General features: G+C 33.8%; 1 protein-coding gene across 1 annotated transcript in view; it reads left to right on the top strand.

The window, feature by feature from the left end:
- Positions 1 to 14,440, top strand: part of LOC145680958 (uncharacterized) — a gene marked incomplete in the record, with an annotated part of 264,706 nt that overhangs the window by 130,069 nt on the left and 120,197 nt on the right. The window contains 3 exon segments of the mRNA XM_081752173.1: positions 6,582 to 6,761; positions 9,166 to 9,262; positions 12,382 to 12,516. Coding sequence (XP_081608299.1) covers positions 6,582 to 6,761; positions 9,166 to 9,262; positions 12,382 to 12,516 — 412 coding nt within the window.

Here is a 14,440-nt window from a genome sequence, read left to right as displayed (position 1 = left end):
TATGAGGTGTATTTTGAAACGTAAATAGGACACTGAGTAGAACAAATGTTCGAAAATAATAGACGAAATGCATTTTATATATATATATGTATATATATATATATATATATATACAGGGTGGGTCATTTTAATCAATCCACGGAAATATATAAAAAATGATAAAACATAGAAGAAGTATTTTAAGTACACGTTATACATTGCTAAGGGGGAAAACCAATTCCGCCAAAAGTACCCCTCTACACCCCCCGTAAATGGGTGTAATGGGGGATAACTTTGAAATGCCAAATGGGAACATGGATCGAGTAATACCTCGTTCGAAAGGTCTTGGAAAACTAAGTAACGCTGTACCAAAAGATGTTTCATATGGAGCACCAGTTTCAAAATGGCCGCCATGATATGGTTCGGAAAGTCCAGTACCCGTAGTATGAAAACCATGGAAGGTAAATGAATGGAACAAAATTGAAATACGTAAATATCATAGGGCATATCGAATGATGTGATCCCTGTGATCCCAGCGGCTTTCCTGGAGGGGTCTTGTGGCTAACTTCAAAATTTCAATGTCCAACTGGACAACGGTTCGGGCGTACGCTTGATCTACCCAATGCTGTTTGGAAGACAGACTTCATGGATAGAGAATTGATGCACTGAGTTAATGCGGATGGCCACATTTACATTTTGATTAACTATTAGCACTCATGTCATATTGTAAGCTTGAGGGACGAAACAGTGTGTACGTATATCCCCGAAATGCTTTCCGAATAACCAGCACTCATTGCATAAAATTTTCTGTGGCGACGGAGATTAGCAAATTCACACGTTTATAAGTTCCAGCGACTGCATTATTCGACAACTTCTTTCGTATAACGTTCCTTCTGTTTTCGCCTCAAATCATACTCAGCCATATAGATATGCGTTACCATTCAAATAAAATTTCACCTTTTTTTAAGTCACTACAGCGTCATCCTTAATGTTTCAACCACACCATACCTATTTGTAGCGTAGCCTTTATTTGCGAATTAAAGTAGAGTTCTCACTTGAACTTTCACAGTTACTTTCCATCCCACTCACATACAGAGCGCAGGAAGAGATTATTTTGCAGGACTTAGATTTCTCTCTATACATTATGGCAATTTTACTCTAACATTTTTATCTCTGTTGTATCAATCTCGAGCCTTGGAGCGCCTCCGTGGTTTTCCTATTTAATTTTCGTTATTTTCATTTATCTCTAACCGTATTCATACTATGGGCACTAGACGTTTTCTTAGACACATTCACCATGTCTTGGCGATCATTATGAAAACGGTGTCTCATGTCGAAAATATTCTTACAGAAGCTGTTTGATATTCATTTGTCTGTGTAACGTGATGTAACTCGCTTCAAGTTGCTATTTGAAATTTTCAAGTTGGCCCCGGATACGTTTCAGTGGAGTCACCCCGACAACACCTCTCGACGTGCCTTACGTCAGTTACCTACTCCAGTTTTTCTTGTGTTTTATCTCCAATCGCTTTCAAACTACGGGTACTAATCCTTTTCTCTGACACGGATACTATGTTTCGGTGGCCTTTTGAGAACAGTGCCATTTCACCTCAATCGTTTTCTCCTGCATGATGTTTGATTTTGCAAGATTTATCGAACAAGGTATCACTCGACTCATGTTACTATTTGAAATCTTGAAGTTAGCCCCCAAGACCCCTTCAGGGAGGCCACTGGGATCACAAGGACCACACCATTCGATATGCCCTATGATATTTACGTATTTCAATTTTGTTCCATTCATTTACCTTCCATGGTTTTCATACTACGGGTACTGGACTTTCCGAACCATATCATGGCGGCCATTTTGAAACTGGTGCTCCATATGAAACATCTTTTGGTACAGCGTTACTTAGTTTTCCAAGACCTTTCGAACGAGGTATTACTCGACCCATGTTCCCATTTGACATTTCAAAGTTACCCCCCGTTACACCCATTTACGGGGGGTGGGGAGGAGTACTTTTGGCGGAATTGGTTTTCCCCCTTAGCAATGTATAACGTGTACTTCAAACATTTCTTCATTGTTTTATCATTTTTCAGATATTTCCGTGGATTGATTAAAATGGCCCACCCTGTATATACACTAGCCTTTGGCTAGCTGGGGACTCCGCCCCCCAGACTCCCGAGTATGCTCGGCCTACGGCCTTCCATTTCTTATCTATCGGCCTTTGCATCAACAGTGAATTTCGTGAACTTGCTCTTCATATTTCCTGAATTTGCCCATCCGGGGGCTTCGCCCCCACACGCTCTCATTGCTCGGCATACGGCCTCGCACCTCTTAAACCCATAATTCTATCGTTTCTTTTCCTATTTCAACTATCTAAAAGATAAGATTTTGTATCCCAAGAAAACGTCCATTTAAACAGCATGGAAATTTCTTCATCCCCCTTAGACCCCTAAAAAATTAAAAATATTCACTTTCGGCAATTTTCCTGTTGGTTAGTCCTGGAAGGCTATAATCATGCCAAATTTCATGATTCTAATACTGTCTGAAGTGCCTAAACATTTTGGGGTGTAGAAGACGTCCCATATAAATAACATGGGAAAGATTTTTCAGTTCTCCATAAAACCACTCTACGGTTGGAAATTTTTATTTGTGATGATTCACTCAGGTAACTCTAACGAAAAGTACAAGCATACCGAATTTCAAGTTTTTATTCCAATTCTAAGTACCTAAAACATGAGATTTCAGATCCAGAAAAAGGCCCATTTAAATAACATGGGGAAATTCTTCATCCCCTCTTTAGATCCTCTAAAAATTAAAAATATTCACTTTTGGCAATTTTCCTGTCGGTTAGTTCCAAAAAGCTACAAATCATGCCAAATTTAATAATTGTAGCCCTACAGGAAGTGCTCAATAATTTGTCAGCTCATGTAGTTTTATTTATAGTTAATATATATATATATAGTATGTTACTTAATATTAAACATGGGAGTTTTTACATATCTTTACTTACTTTTTTCACGTATCTAAAAAGAATATTTTGCTATCAGAAAACATTTTACCATGTTCTCAGAAGGAGAAAAAAATGATTGGCGGCTAATATTGACATTCGAAATCATTCAAAAGACCTAGTTTGTATTTACATCTTCTGCTTATGATTTGTTGATTCGTTAACTTGGCTGAGTAAGACAATCTTCTTCTGATTCATACATCATCTCTTGACGAGTCTGTGAGCATAAAAATCATTATGAGAATTATATTTTTCGATCTTATAAGTTATTGAAACATATCTTATTTAATTAGTCTGAAAGTAAACTTTAACAAATCTCAGGTTCCCACACAACTGTGAAACCTGAAGAAGTCTAGGAATTCAGTTTACTCGTAAAAAGTCCTGAAAAAATCGAGAATTTCACAAAAAGGTGAAAAAACCTGGACAAGTCAGAGAATTTTAAGTACGGACTTTTACTTCTTTGTATCCATTTCTCTCTTTGCCTTATCTGGCTGTTTGGTAGGGGATATTTTATAAAATAGATTAGATTGTAAACTTCTTTACCTACCTACACATACACACACACACACATATACAATACTATCTCTCTCTCTCTCTCTCTCTCTCTCTCTCTATATATATATATATATATATATATATATATATATATATATATATATATAGATATAGATAGATAGATAGATAGATAGATAGATAGATAGATTCATTCATTCATTCATTCATTCATTCATTCCTGGTGGGAAAAAACATTATGTATAGTTCTAGAAATTTATAAATCGTGACCTGGATACCTGGAAAATTATTTAAATTCGTGCTCGAAAAATGAGTAGGAACCTTGAATATGTTAATTTTTTATATTTGTTTATTTCTTATTACTATTTTTTTTACAATGTCGTCGTCCTTCTGTGTGTGTGTATGTCTAAGCTCTGCGTGTTAGTATTTACACATTTTTGTAGTGAGGCATGCAAATGTTAGTTCCTGTCATGAAATGATTGTACTTATTTAAAATTCCATTTATGTAATTCTAGTTTCTGTTAGAACTGATAAAAAAGAAAGAAAAATTAATAAGATAGATTTTTTTGATTAGTGCATGAATTGAAGTGGAATATATATATATATATATATAAAAGAGAAATCACGTGTTTTAAAAATTGCGCCCACAGACCACAGAGCACTACTCTACAGGTCAAAATAAAGCGAAAATGTTATATGGTGGTATATCCTCCGGGGCTTCCTTCAGCCGCTATGGGGAATTAAAATTTCACTATGTGGGAACGTCGCAGATTAAAGTGAAACCATTAGCATTAGTCTACAAATCGATCAAGTAGTTACATCGATTGTTACACTAATAAGCGTCAATTTATATCGACTTTAACTGTCATCTGGAAAGAATTGATGTATCTGTTTGATAGATTGGTAGAGCTACTCTATAGCTCTTTATCTGTGACCGTGCAGCATAGTGCAATTTGCGTCTCCAGATGTGGACCCGAAAGATATACAAATATATATATTTTTCACTTTATTTTGACTTGTAGAATAGTACTCTATGGTCGGTGGGGCGTCATTTTTTTCGAACACCCGATATATATATATATATATATATAGTCAGTAATACATTTTTTTCGCTATATTTATTCATCTCTTATTCGGAAACATTACTTACAGTGTATGCATTAATATATGTAGCTGATGTAGGGGTAGTATAGAGGTACAGACTTTTGGTGTAGCATATCCTGCTTTCATTTTTTAATTACATGTGATAGGAAAGTAGTGGGTGTCATTTTAGATATTTATTAGCAATTATGTAGTTAAAATAATGAATAAGATTTGTGATCTTCGCTAAGACCTGTAATGACTTAGTTCATTGGTAGAAATATTTGTAAGTAAATACTTACTGTATGTTAGTCGAGTTAAATAATTTAGACATCGAAATAATATGTATAAGGAGATCAAGATTATAAGAAGATGAAAATAGTGAAAAATAAAAAATTAAGGCTTACTTTTTATCTGATTCCTAGTCAAGCTATGTAAGCTTGTAATTTGTTGGTGTGTGTGTGGGTTAATCTTTTAAGTTGAACGCAAGTGGATTGCCACAAAAGAATAGATGTCAGGATAGATTGCTGAGGAGAGAGAGAGAGAAAGAGAAAGAAAGAGAAATGATGATGATTTAACCTTTGGGAGCAGTTCGAGATTTGGACAGATCCAGGAATTAAATTTGAGTTTTTTTTTAAATCTATTTTGTCTTTTTTTAACGTTTGATTCGGAGCGTTATACTTTTAAAATGTTCCTACATTTTAACTATTATTTAATGTATGTATTGTTACTATTATTATTATTGTTTTTCTACTCCATTATTTCTCCCTCCACTATTCTCAGAACTTTTACCGATTTACCTATACTAGAATTTCATATACCGGTATTGAACTGTTTCCATTTGAAGCCTGGTAAGGGTCACGTGAACCTGAAAGCTTAATGCGCCAGATCTAGCGTTAATTTGCTGCTTGTATTTTCCTTAATATTTCTTCTCACTGATTTCTTTCTTTGTCTGATAGGGGGTCAGTACCTACAGTACTTACAGCATTAATGCCTTTTCTATATTTGTTTCGTGAGGGAGTTACGGATAATTTTGGAAATTATTAGTTTTATATATACATCATTGACGCCTAGTAGTTAATAAGATTATATGGTTATTGATTTAATAGGAAATGTAAAGAAAATAATTTGTATTGATGGTACAGAAGTACAGACTGTTTTCTTGGCAGTTCGAATGAGAGCGTGTGTATAGAATATGTGAAATGCTACACTTCAATTTCTGTGGGTTTTTGACATTTTGGAAAGGGAGCTGCAAGCGAAACGTCAGGAATACAGAAATTTAAATCAGATGCCAATGTATGTATTTCATTGAAAATGTCTTCGGAAACCGCTTCTGCTGTCTTCTTTGGTTGCCCCAGGTACGAAAAACTGTGAATACACTAAACCACATATTTATAGGTCCTTGACTAAAACAAAACGTAAATTATGATATAGTGGCCAACATACTATAAAAATACCGCTATAACTAGTTATCAAAACAAAACTTGTAGTTTATCCACTATCTAATCATCATTTCACAGAATATGTTGTTGAGTATTATAACCCATTAATTGTTGTTATATTTTTACAGTATATTGACTACTATGTTACAACGTTTTGTTTTAATGAAGGACCTATAGATATGTGAATGTAGTGTGTTCATCGTTTTCGAACTAGGAGCGACAGTGGATGAAAGCAGCTGTGGCTGTCGAAAATATTTTTGCTGAAATGTATTCCCCTGTATGCAGAGTCGTTTTGACAAGTGATTAGCGTCATACTAAATGTCTGACTTCTGCAAGAAACATATGTAAGTCGAACGCTTTAGTATGGCACTAATCACGCGTCAGGACTCTGCATATGGCCCATTAAAACTAAGGTTAATCATACATGATGTAAACATACATGTAAACGTTTTTATGTTTCTCGAACGCAGCTATAATTTACTTTAAAATGTTGTAAATTGAAACTTTCTCACATCCGTAAATCTAATGGTAAATATTTGTTTTTTTCCCATATTAAAAGGAGAAGGAAGATACTGGGCTCTGATTCAGACGATTTTAAGGTAGAATCCAGTGAAGAAGACAGTAGTTCTTCTGACTTCGAGGATAAAAAGCCGTCCACTACAAAAGATAAGAAAAGAAAGAAGAAAGAAAGTGGTAAATCGAATGAAGAAAGCAGTAGCGCCAGTGAAGATGCTAAAAAGTGAGTTCTTTCTAAAGTTCTCTGCAGGTTTTAGTACAATGTGTCCAGAAGAAATACCAATAAGAAATTTAAATAAGTCGAGAACCAATAGTGATAGAATCGTCCGGTTTTGTGTTTTGGAAATAGGAAAGAATTGAAAAAGAACAAAAAGTCACGTCAGTACATCTCCACGTCTGCCTCTTTTGTTCTGCAAACATCAAGGCGGTACTCAACCTCCCTCCAGGTGCTGCGTAACATTTGAGATGTCACGGATCAAGTATCGATAATTCTTTGTTTTAGATCATCCAAATCCTAACTTGAATCTGGTACATACAAGTCTTCACATACCCCCAAAGAAATTAAGTCCCGGGGTCAAGTCGGGTGATTTCGGGGGCTATTGAATGGGACCTCCCTTTCCAATTCAGTTGTTCTGGAAATGATTTTCCAGAAATTCTCTCGCGCAACGAGCATAATGGGGAGGAACCCTGTCATGTTGGAACTTGTATCCCTGTGGTATGCGAGGTACAGCATAATTTTTCCAACATTGCCAGACATGTTGCTTTCGTAGTTGTAGCTGCTTCAAAGAAGAATGGGCCTATGACAGAATTATCAATCAACGCACACCATTTAATTTTGGCTATTGCGTTCATGTTCTATAAATTGATGTAGATTTTCCTCATCCCATATCCTGCAGTTTTGCCTATGCACCTTAACTGACATATGGGAGGTATCTTTCTCAGGAAAAGCTACAATTTTAAGGAAATCATTGTCCTCATTAATGTGTGATAGCGTTCCAATAGCGAATTCATATCTGCAAGGCTTGTCATTAAACTGAAATGTTTGAACAAGCTGTAGCTTGTAGGCTCTGGAAATAACCTTTTATGCACAATATCATACACAGTCGAACGCGGTATTCTTAGCTGTATACTCACACGCCGTATCAATGTGTGTGGACTTGGCTGAAAGACTTCCCGAACTGTCTCCCATTTCTTCTTCATTCACGCGTTTTTCCCACTACTTTTCTTAATACAGAGACAGTTTCCAGCAATTGTTTGTGCTATGTAACAATGCAGTCACAGTCTGATGATTCCTGTCCATATTATGGTCTAAATCTTCTGTGTACGGTTATAGAGGACTTGAATTCTGTGAACCAAAAACAGCACCCTACTCTCTGACAAATAGTGAAGGACGCCATTTTGCCCACGAATAATACGCATGCTTGAAGCCCTGTTGCGTTCAGTTGTCTGCTGGACATAAAATTCTATTCTTTCCTCTTTCCAAAACACAAAACCTGACTAATTTATCACTATTGAATACTATTGGTTCCTGAATTATTCAAATTTCTTATTATATTTTAGTCGAACACATTGTATAAGAAAATACTATGTGGAATAAAAGCTTCCGAATTTTTTCTCGCAACATATGAAATTAACTTTAAAAAAGCCGTAATAATTGTGTGAAAATAAATAAAAATGGAAGTGCAATTCATTCTTTTAAAACGAAGAAATGGAATACTTTAATGTAGATGAATGAGAAAGTTTTGTTTACTGTGAGTACGTGTCCAAAATGGAAGAGTTACAAGGAATACATATATTGAAAAATCAAAATGGAAACTTGGTTTGTGTTTGTTGTGTCCGCATCTTTTTTAAGAATAAAGAGATATCGATTAGAAATATACCGAGAATCTGATTTCAAGTGGATGTCATAAATAAAGTTTTTGCAATACTCGTGCTCTCTTAATATTTTGTTTATTTAAGGACAATTGAAAAGAGAAGAATTAGCGATAGCCTAGCGCGGAAAGAAGTTCATAATTTCTCTTTCTCCAGTAGAAAGTCACATTTCTTGAAGCGTAGTATTCTTCTTTATGACTTCTAAAGAGTAGGAAGATTACTGTAACAGAAGTTTTAATATTTTTCTCCTTTCTTTCTTATTGGTTTTTTGTGTGTCATTATCCTGAAAGTTTACAGTGTTTCACGATGATAGTGGGAATTTCGTAGCAAGGCTTTTTTTTTTTTTTTTTTTTTTTTTTTTTTTTTTTTTTTTTTTGAACGTAAGCTCCTTCGTATTGATAGGCTGATGTGTTGGTTCGACACAATCGGTATCGGTGTTACACTCTTTCATCATGCCTTTGCACCATCATCGGCATACACTTGTTCACCATACCTGTACATTTGTAAGCCTCTGCGTCGTACAACGTGAGAGTAAATGACACGACAGAATCCTCATAGTCTGGCAGCACTGTGTAGATGAGGTAAGGAATATTAAACAGTTTTCACCTCCTTCTACTCAAGAGGTGGGAATGAATTGTTAATGGTTTTATTTCGTTTTATATCATTTTCCGTGCACTACTTTTATACTAGTCACTAATTTTGTGTAATGGAACTTGAAATATTAAAATACATATTTTTTCTTCATTTGTTTAAAGGAAAAAGCCTAAGAGGAGACGTATTAAATTGCTGAGTGATTCGGGAAGCGATGTCAGCAGCAGTGATGATGATGGAGAAGCTCGAGGGACTCAGAAGGTATGGAGAAGACAGGGTTACACTTACAAGCGTAAAATACATACAAAATGTGGTGAAATTACTACTTTTTATATTAGATACTAGAGTGCAGAAGTGTTTCTACGTGCGTATGTTGTTGGAATGAATATGGTCAAATATATGTTGATAATATATACATTATTTAATCGATTTTTTTAACTTAAAACAACTAAAATCACTAATGTTACTACGTAAATTATTTGATCAAATTGTGTGCACTAGTTGAGTAATGTAAATTGGATCACTTAGAATGTGATAAAAATATACGAAAATGAAAAATATGTTCAAAATTCATTGTAGATTACTGTGACACATAATAGTTTTGTTTTGTTTTGTTTTGTTTTTTTTGTTGTTTTGTTTTGTTTTGTTTTGTTCTGTTCTGTTCTGTTGTGTTCTGATGCTTGTTACTGTTACATCAACTGTTATTGTCATAAAAATAAAGTTGAACGAACTAAAGTCAATTTTTCCTACACGTTCCTTGAAAGATTTTGTATGTACACTTGAAGCACTGTTACGTCTTTATCTGATGTTAAGATTTAGAATGATCAAAACGTTCTGTAGCATTTCTGCTCGAAACGAAATTCCGAAATCTATAACACTATAACACTACAAAATTTCTTCCGAAACTGTAAATTGTAGGCACCCTAAAGCTTTCTTTAAATTTTATTTGCTTTTTGTCGTTTCATTCATTTTCTTATTAAATGTTAAGTTTCTGTATTAATGATAATTCTACTGTTATTATTATTATTATTATTATTATTTATTTATTTATGTATTTATTTCTTTTAAATATCCCGCCTCTGAATAATTTTGTTCGAGGCTGCTGAGATTAGATTCTCTTAGTCAAAATAACTTAGACCTTTTCTATTTATAATTGAACCATATTCCATTTGTATTCAGTGCAAGTCTGTATTGTGTAACTTTTCAGTATGAATTGTTTCCATTTTTCAAATATTTCTATTGAGTAATTGTGTTTAAAACTTCACTTCTCGATATTATGATAAATTTGATTGCAGTATGGAGGCAAATCCGAAAACTACTGCCATGAGCAAATTGAATGGCTCCTTGTAGAAAACACAGGGCTCATAATAAGTCACTTTTTTAACCAAAAGTTACTTTTTTTCAAGTTGGTCACTAAAAGTTACTTTTTTTCAAATATGTCACTAAAAGTTACTTTTCTGGGAGATAAAGTGACTTTTTCATGTGATTTATGTTGTGCATTGGCAGTTTTTTGAGAAAAATATTATAAAAATACATGGAAAAAGGCAGAAACTTGTTAATCATTACTTTTCTGAAAGCTTCAGTACTTGCTGCCACATGTGAAATAGTCAGCTTTATTCTCACTTCAGCTTTTATTCTTTCTAAAGTGCAGTGGATGGTTAGTGGATGCTTAAGCTCTCAAGGTGGGGTTGAGAACCCTTCTGTGTCTACTCTTTCTTCTATCATAATAGTCTTTTATTTCTCTCTCGTAATAGTTAACGCTCCGCTCAACGTTGTGTGTTTGTGTGGTCCATCATGTTCGTCTTGTGTTGTGTTTCTTGTATGTTCTTCGTAAGAGTAGGTGATGAATATGAATATTTCATGGCTTTGAGAACTCTCAGTGCTAAGTTAAATATAATGTCTGGGATGAAGAAATTCGGAAATAGGCCAGAACTGGTTCCACTTACTCAGAAGCTTCTTACATCTGCTAAGTCTGCTTACCGTAACTACAAAGCATACTTAGAAAACCTAAGAAAGGAGGAAGCTCAAAAAGAAGAAGTAAAGATGAAACCAAACAACAAACAAAGAGAGAGGTGATGGAGAAATTGACAAAGGACAAAAGGGGCATGATAAGATTTTGGTCACTTTTTCATGTGCTTTTGGTCACTTTTCAACTATTTACAAGAGACCAGACCACTATGAGCCCTAAAAACAGCGTATCGGTCAGTAATGAATTTGAAACTGTTGTGTTTCTTTTAAGTCAACTAAGCTTCCATGCTTCATATGATAGTAGTCCTTTTTTTTTTAGTTTTTCACGCAGTATAATATTGTGTCCTTTCAGTATTTTTTCATTTTCCTAAGTGTTTGATTTTATATACATAGCGTGAAACAGAGGTTCGTTCAAAAGTCAGATTGAGTATTTTGTGGGGGAAGTATTTCCATACAAAGCTTTGCGTTATTTTATCATCAAGAAAGAAATTTTAAAAATCGTTTTCGGTGAAGTGAATTGATTACAGCCAATCTGGTTATAAAATTTAATGAGCTTGTTAGGAAGCAGGATTGTCTCTTATTAAACTTAATGTTGTAGACACATTCATTTTTTGTAATGATCAATGGGAGGTAATTTCAGAGCTTACAGAAGTCTATTCGAGATTATCAAATAAGAAACGAAAGATCAAAATGAAGAAAAGTGTGATAGACATCTTTCAGAGACAGTACAATCTGTATAATTGAAATATCTTGGAAGTCATATTTTACCTTACCTTTCCATTTACAGAAACTGTAGACAGACAAATGAGAATGATTTTCATATGATGATTCATAATCTAATGTGAGTATATGAAATAAACTGTATATTTTTAAAATATTCAGGGTGTCTATTGGTCACGAAAGTCACGAATGTCACGAAAAAGTCACGAAACCAGAAAACGGTCATGAAAATCACGAAAAAGTCACGAAATTTAGCTTTGAGGTCACGATTTTTTTTAACTATACAAATGTAAGTACAGATTGGAAAACCTTGTTCTATAAAACGTCAAAATTCACCATCAAAAATGTCTGTGGTTGGGTTTAGACGCTACCAAATAGCAAGCAAAGTACGTTTCTATAGCATGGATGAAAATTCAGCCTAATTCGCACCCAAATTTGCTCTTGAAAATGTTAGGAAATTTTATGATATGGTAAAGAAAAGGTCACGAAAAAGTCACGAAATTTCATTTTGGAATTTTAGCAGACACCCTGATATTTAATTTCGTTAAGACACCTCATGGTTTTCAAACTATTAATTAGCTTTGAAGCAGTAGGTTCTAGCCTGTTCTGCGAATCTACAATATTAAAATGTTAAAGATGGAAAATCACTTTATTTTAATTACATTAAACATGGTATTTGTATTTCATTTTAGTCTGGTGATACTCCAGGAAAAGGAAGAAAAAACATTAAGAAAGTTATTAAAGAGGAGAGTTTGGAGGAGAAGACTAAACAGGCTGCCAGAGAAGAGGAAGAAAGAAGAAGGAGAATAGCAGAGAAACAGAAAATGGTAAGAGCCAAAATAATAAAAATTTACTAATAATGAAAACTAGTCATTAACTCAGTCTCTATTTAGGGCTTCATGAGTATGAGTACAAATTCCTTTTTTGTAGCAGTAATATTCTTTAGACCATCCGTGTTTTTAATTCAGTATGACTATTTGATTTTTTCTTTTTGGTTAAATACTATAGTTGGAAACTATTGTTTTGTTTTATTTGGTAAAATACTAACCGTTCCTACTGATTTTTTTATTTATTATCTTATAAAAAATTACATGAAGTTTTGGATAATGATGTCATATTTTATATATAAATAGCAAAGGCGCGTACTGAACTTTGTGAGACAAGAATACAAGCAAGTGACTAGAAAATTAAAGTGTTAGTTGTCATATTCTACCGGATAAGTGAGTTCAGTTTCCTTGTACGCACGATCTATTGAAAACTTGAGTACTACTATTATTCAGTTTATTTTCTGAAAAATTTAGTGAAGAACTTCTTACCTTTTATATAAAATCAACCGAGGACTGTTCCCATATCGTTTCATCCACTTCCAAGAAAGAAAAGCAGGAAAGAGATCTGTTTAGTTTGAATGTTCTGTAAATTTGTACGGTTGTTCATAAATTGTATTGGTTTTAAAATAAGTTTTTCATTATTTGTTTCTTGCTAACAAAATAAGAAAGGAAGGATAAAGTTTATTTCGATTGTAAGATGATATATCAGATGAAATCGTGATAAAGAGCGTAGTTTCCCGTATTGAAGCATGATCGAGAGAATAGCTATGTACACGGAAAATAAATTTAAAAATTACAAACTGTTAACCAAATTTTCTATACTACATTTCAATCACATCAAGCTCCATGAAGTGTATATATATAACGAAAAGATTACCTAGGCTTGTAGATGAATCAGACCAAATTATTTCCTTACTGGAAGATTGCACAGAATTTTATTATTTAGAATTTGAAGACTAAAACTCATGCTGTCCATTTTTAATTTCGAGTGACAATAAGAGATAAATGACAATATGGTGATCGTGGGGAAAAAAATGAATAAGATGTAAATAAATAAATAAATAAATAAAAATAAAATGAAATTAAATTCGAAATTTCAAAGGATTTACCGTTTCATGACTCATAAATACCGAAAAAGTATTTTTCCGATGATGGTCTGCATTTATCCGTTCATTCCGATTTGTGTAAACTCGCCTAGAGATTACTCTATTCAGTTATACACATAACATTTTTAACTTATGGTTTGTATAAAAACTTTAGTTTTTTTTTTTTCGGAATGTATTCCTACTTCCTAAAAATAAAGTTAGTTTATTCAAGGGTGAAAATATTTTTAATTGTTTTTATAAAAGTGACTTTCTACAAAATTGCTCTAACGATTTTGTTTATTCTTCATAAATACATTTTTCATTACCAACCCTATAATATATAGTATAAATAATTTTTCTGAAAAAATCCCAAAGGGGTAGTTTACCCTAAGGTAAGTTATTTTCAGCCGGTTTTCTCAAGAAACAACTATTCGATTTTGTTCATAGTTCATAAATAAATGTTTCATTAACATCCCAAGAATATGATATAAGCCATTTTTCATGTAAAATCCAAAATAGATAGTTTGCTATTAGGGTACAGGGTGTCTATCTGTCACGAAAGTCATGAAATCGGAAAACTGTCATGAAAGTCAAGAAAAAGTCACGAAATTTAGCTCTATGGTCACGATTTTTTTTATCTGAACGAATATAAGTACAGACTAGAAAACTTTATTGTATAAAACGTCAAAATTCACCGCCAAAAATATATATACTGTCGGCTTTAGACGCTACCAAATCGCAAGCAGAGTACGCTTCTATCGCATGCATGAAAATTCGGCCTAATTCACATTCAAATTCGCTGTTGAGACAGTCCTTCAGCTGGCATCATTGAGCAGTGA

This window comes from Thermobia domestica, chromosome 3, assembly GCF_964235325.1.
Source record: "Thermobia domestica chromosome 3, izTheDome1.hap1.1, whole genome shotgun sequence".
Lineage (NCBI taxonomy): Eukaryota > Metazoa > Arthropoda > Insecta > Zygentoma > Lepismatidae > Thermobia > Thermobia domestica.
Note: the sequence above shows the minus strand (reverse complement) of the source record. Positions and strands in the feature narration are given on the sequence as shown.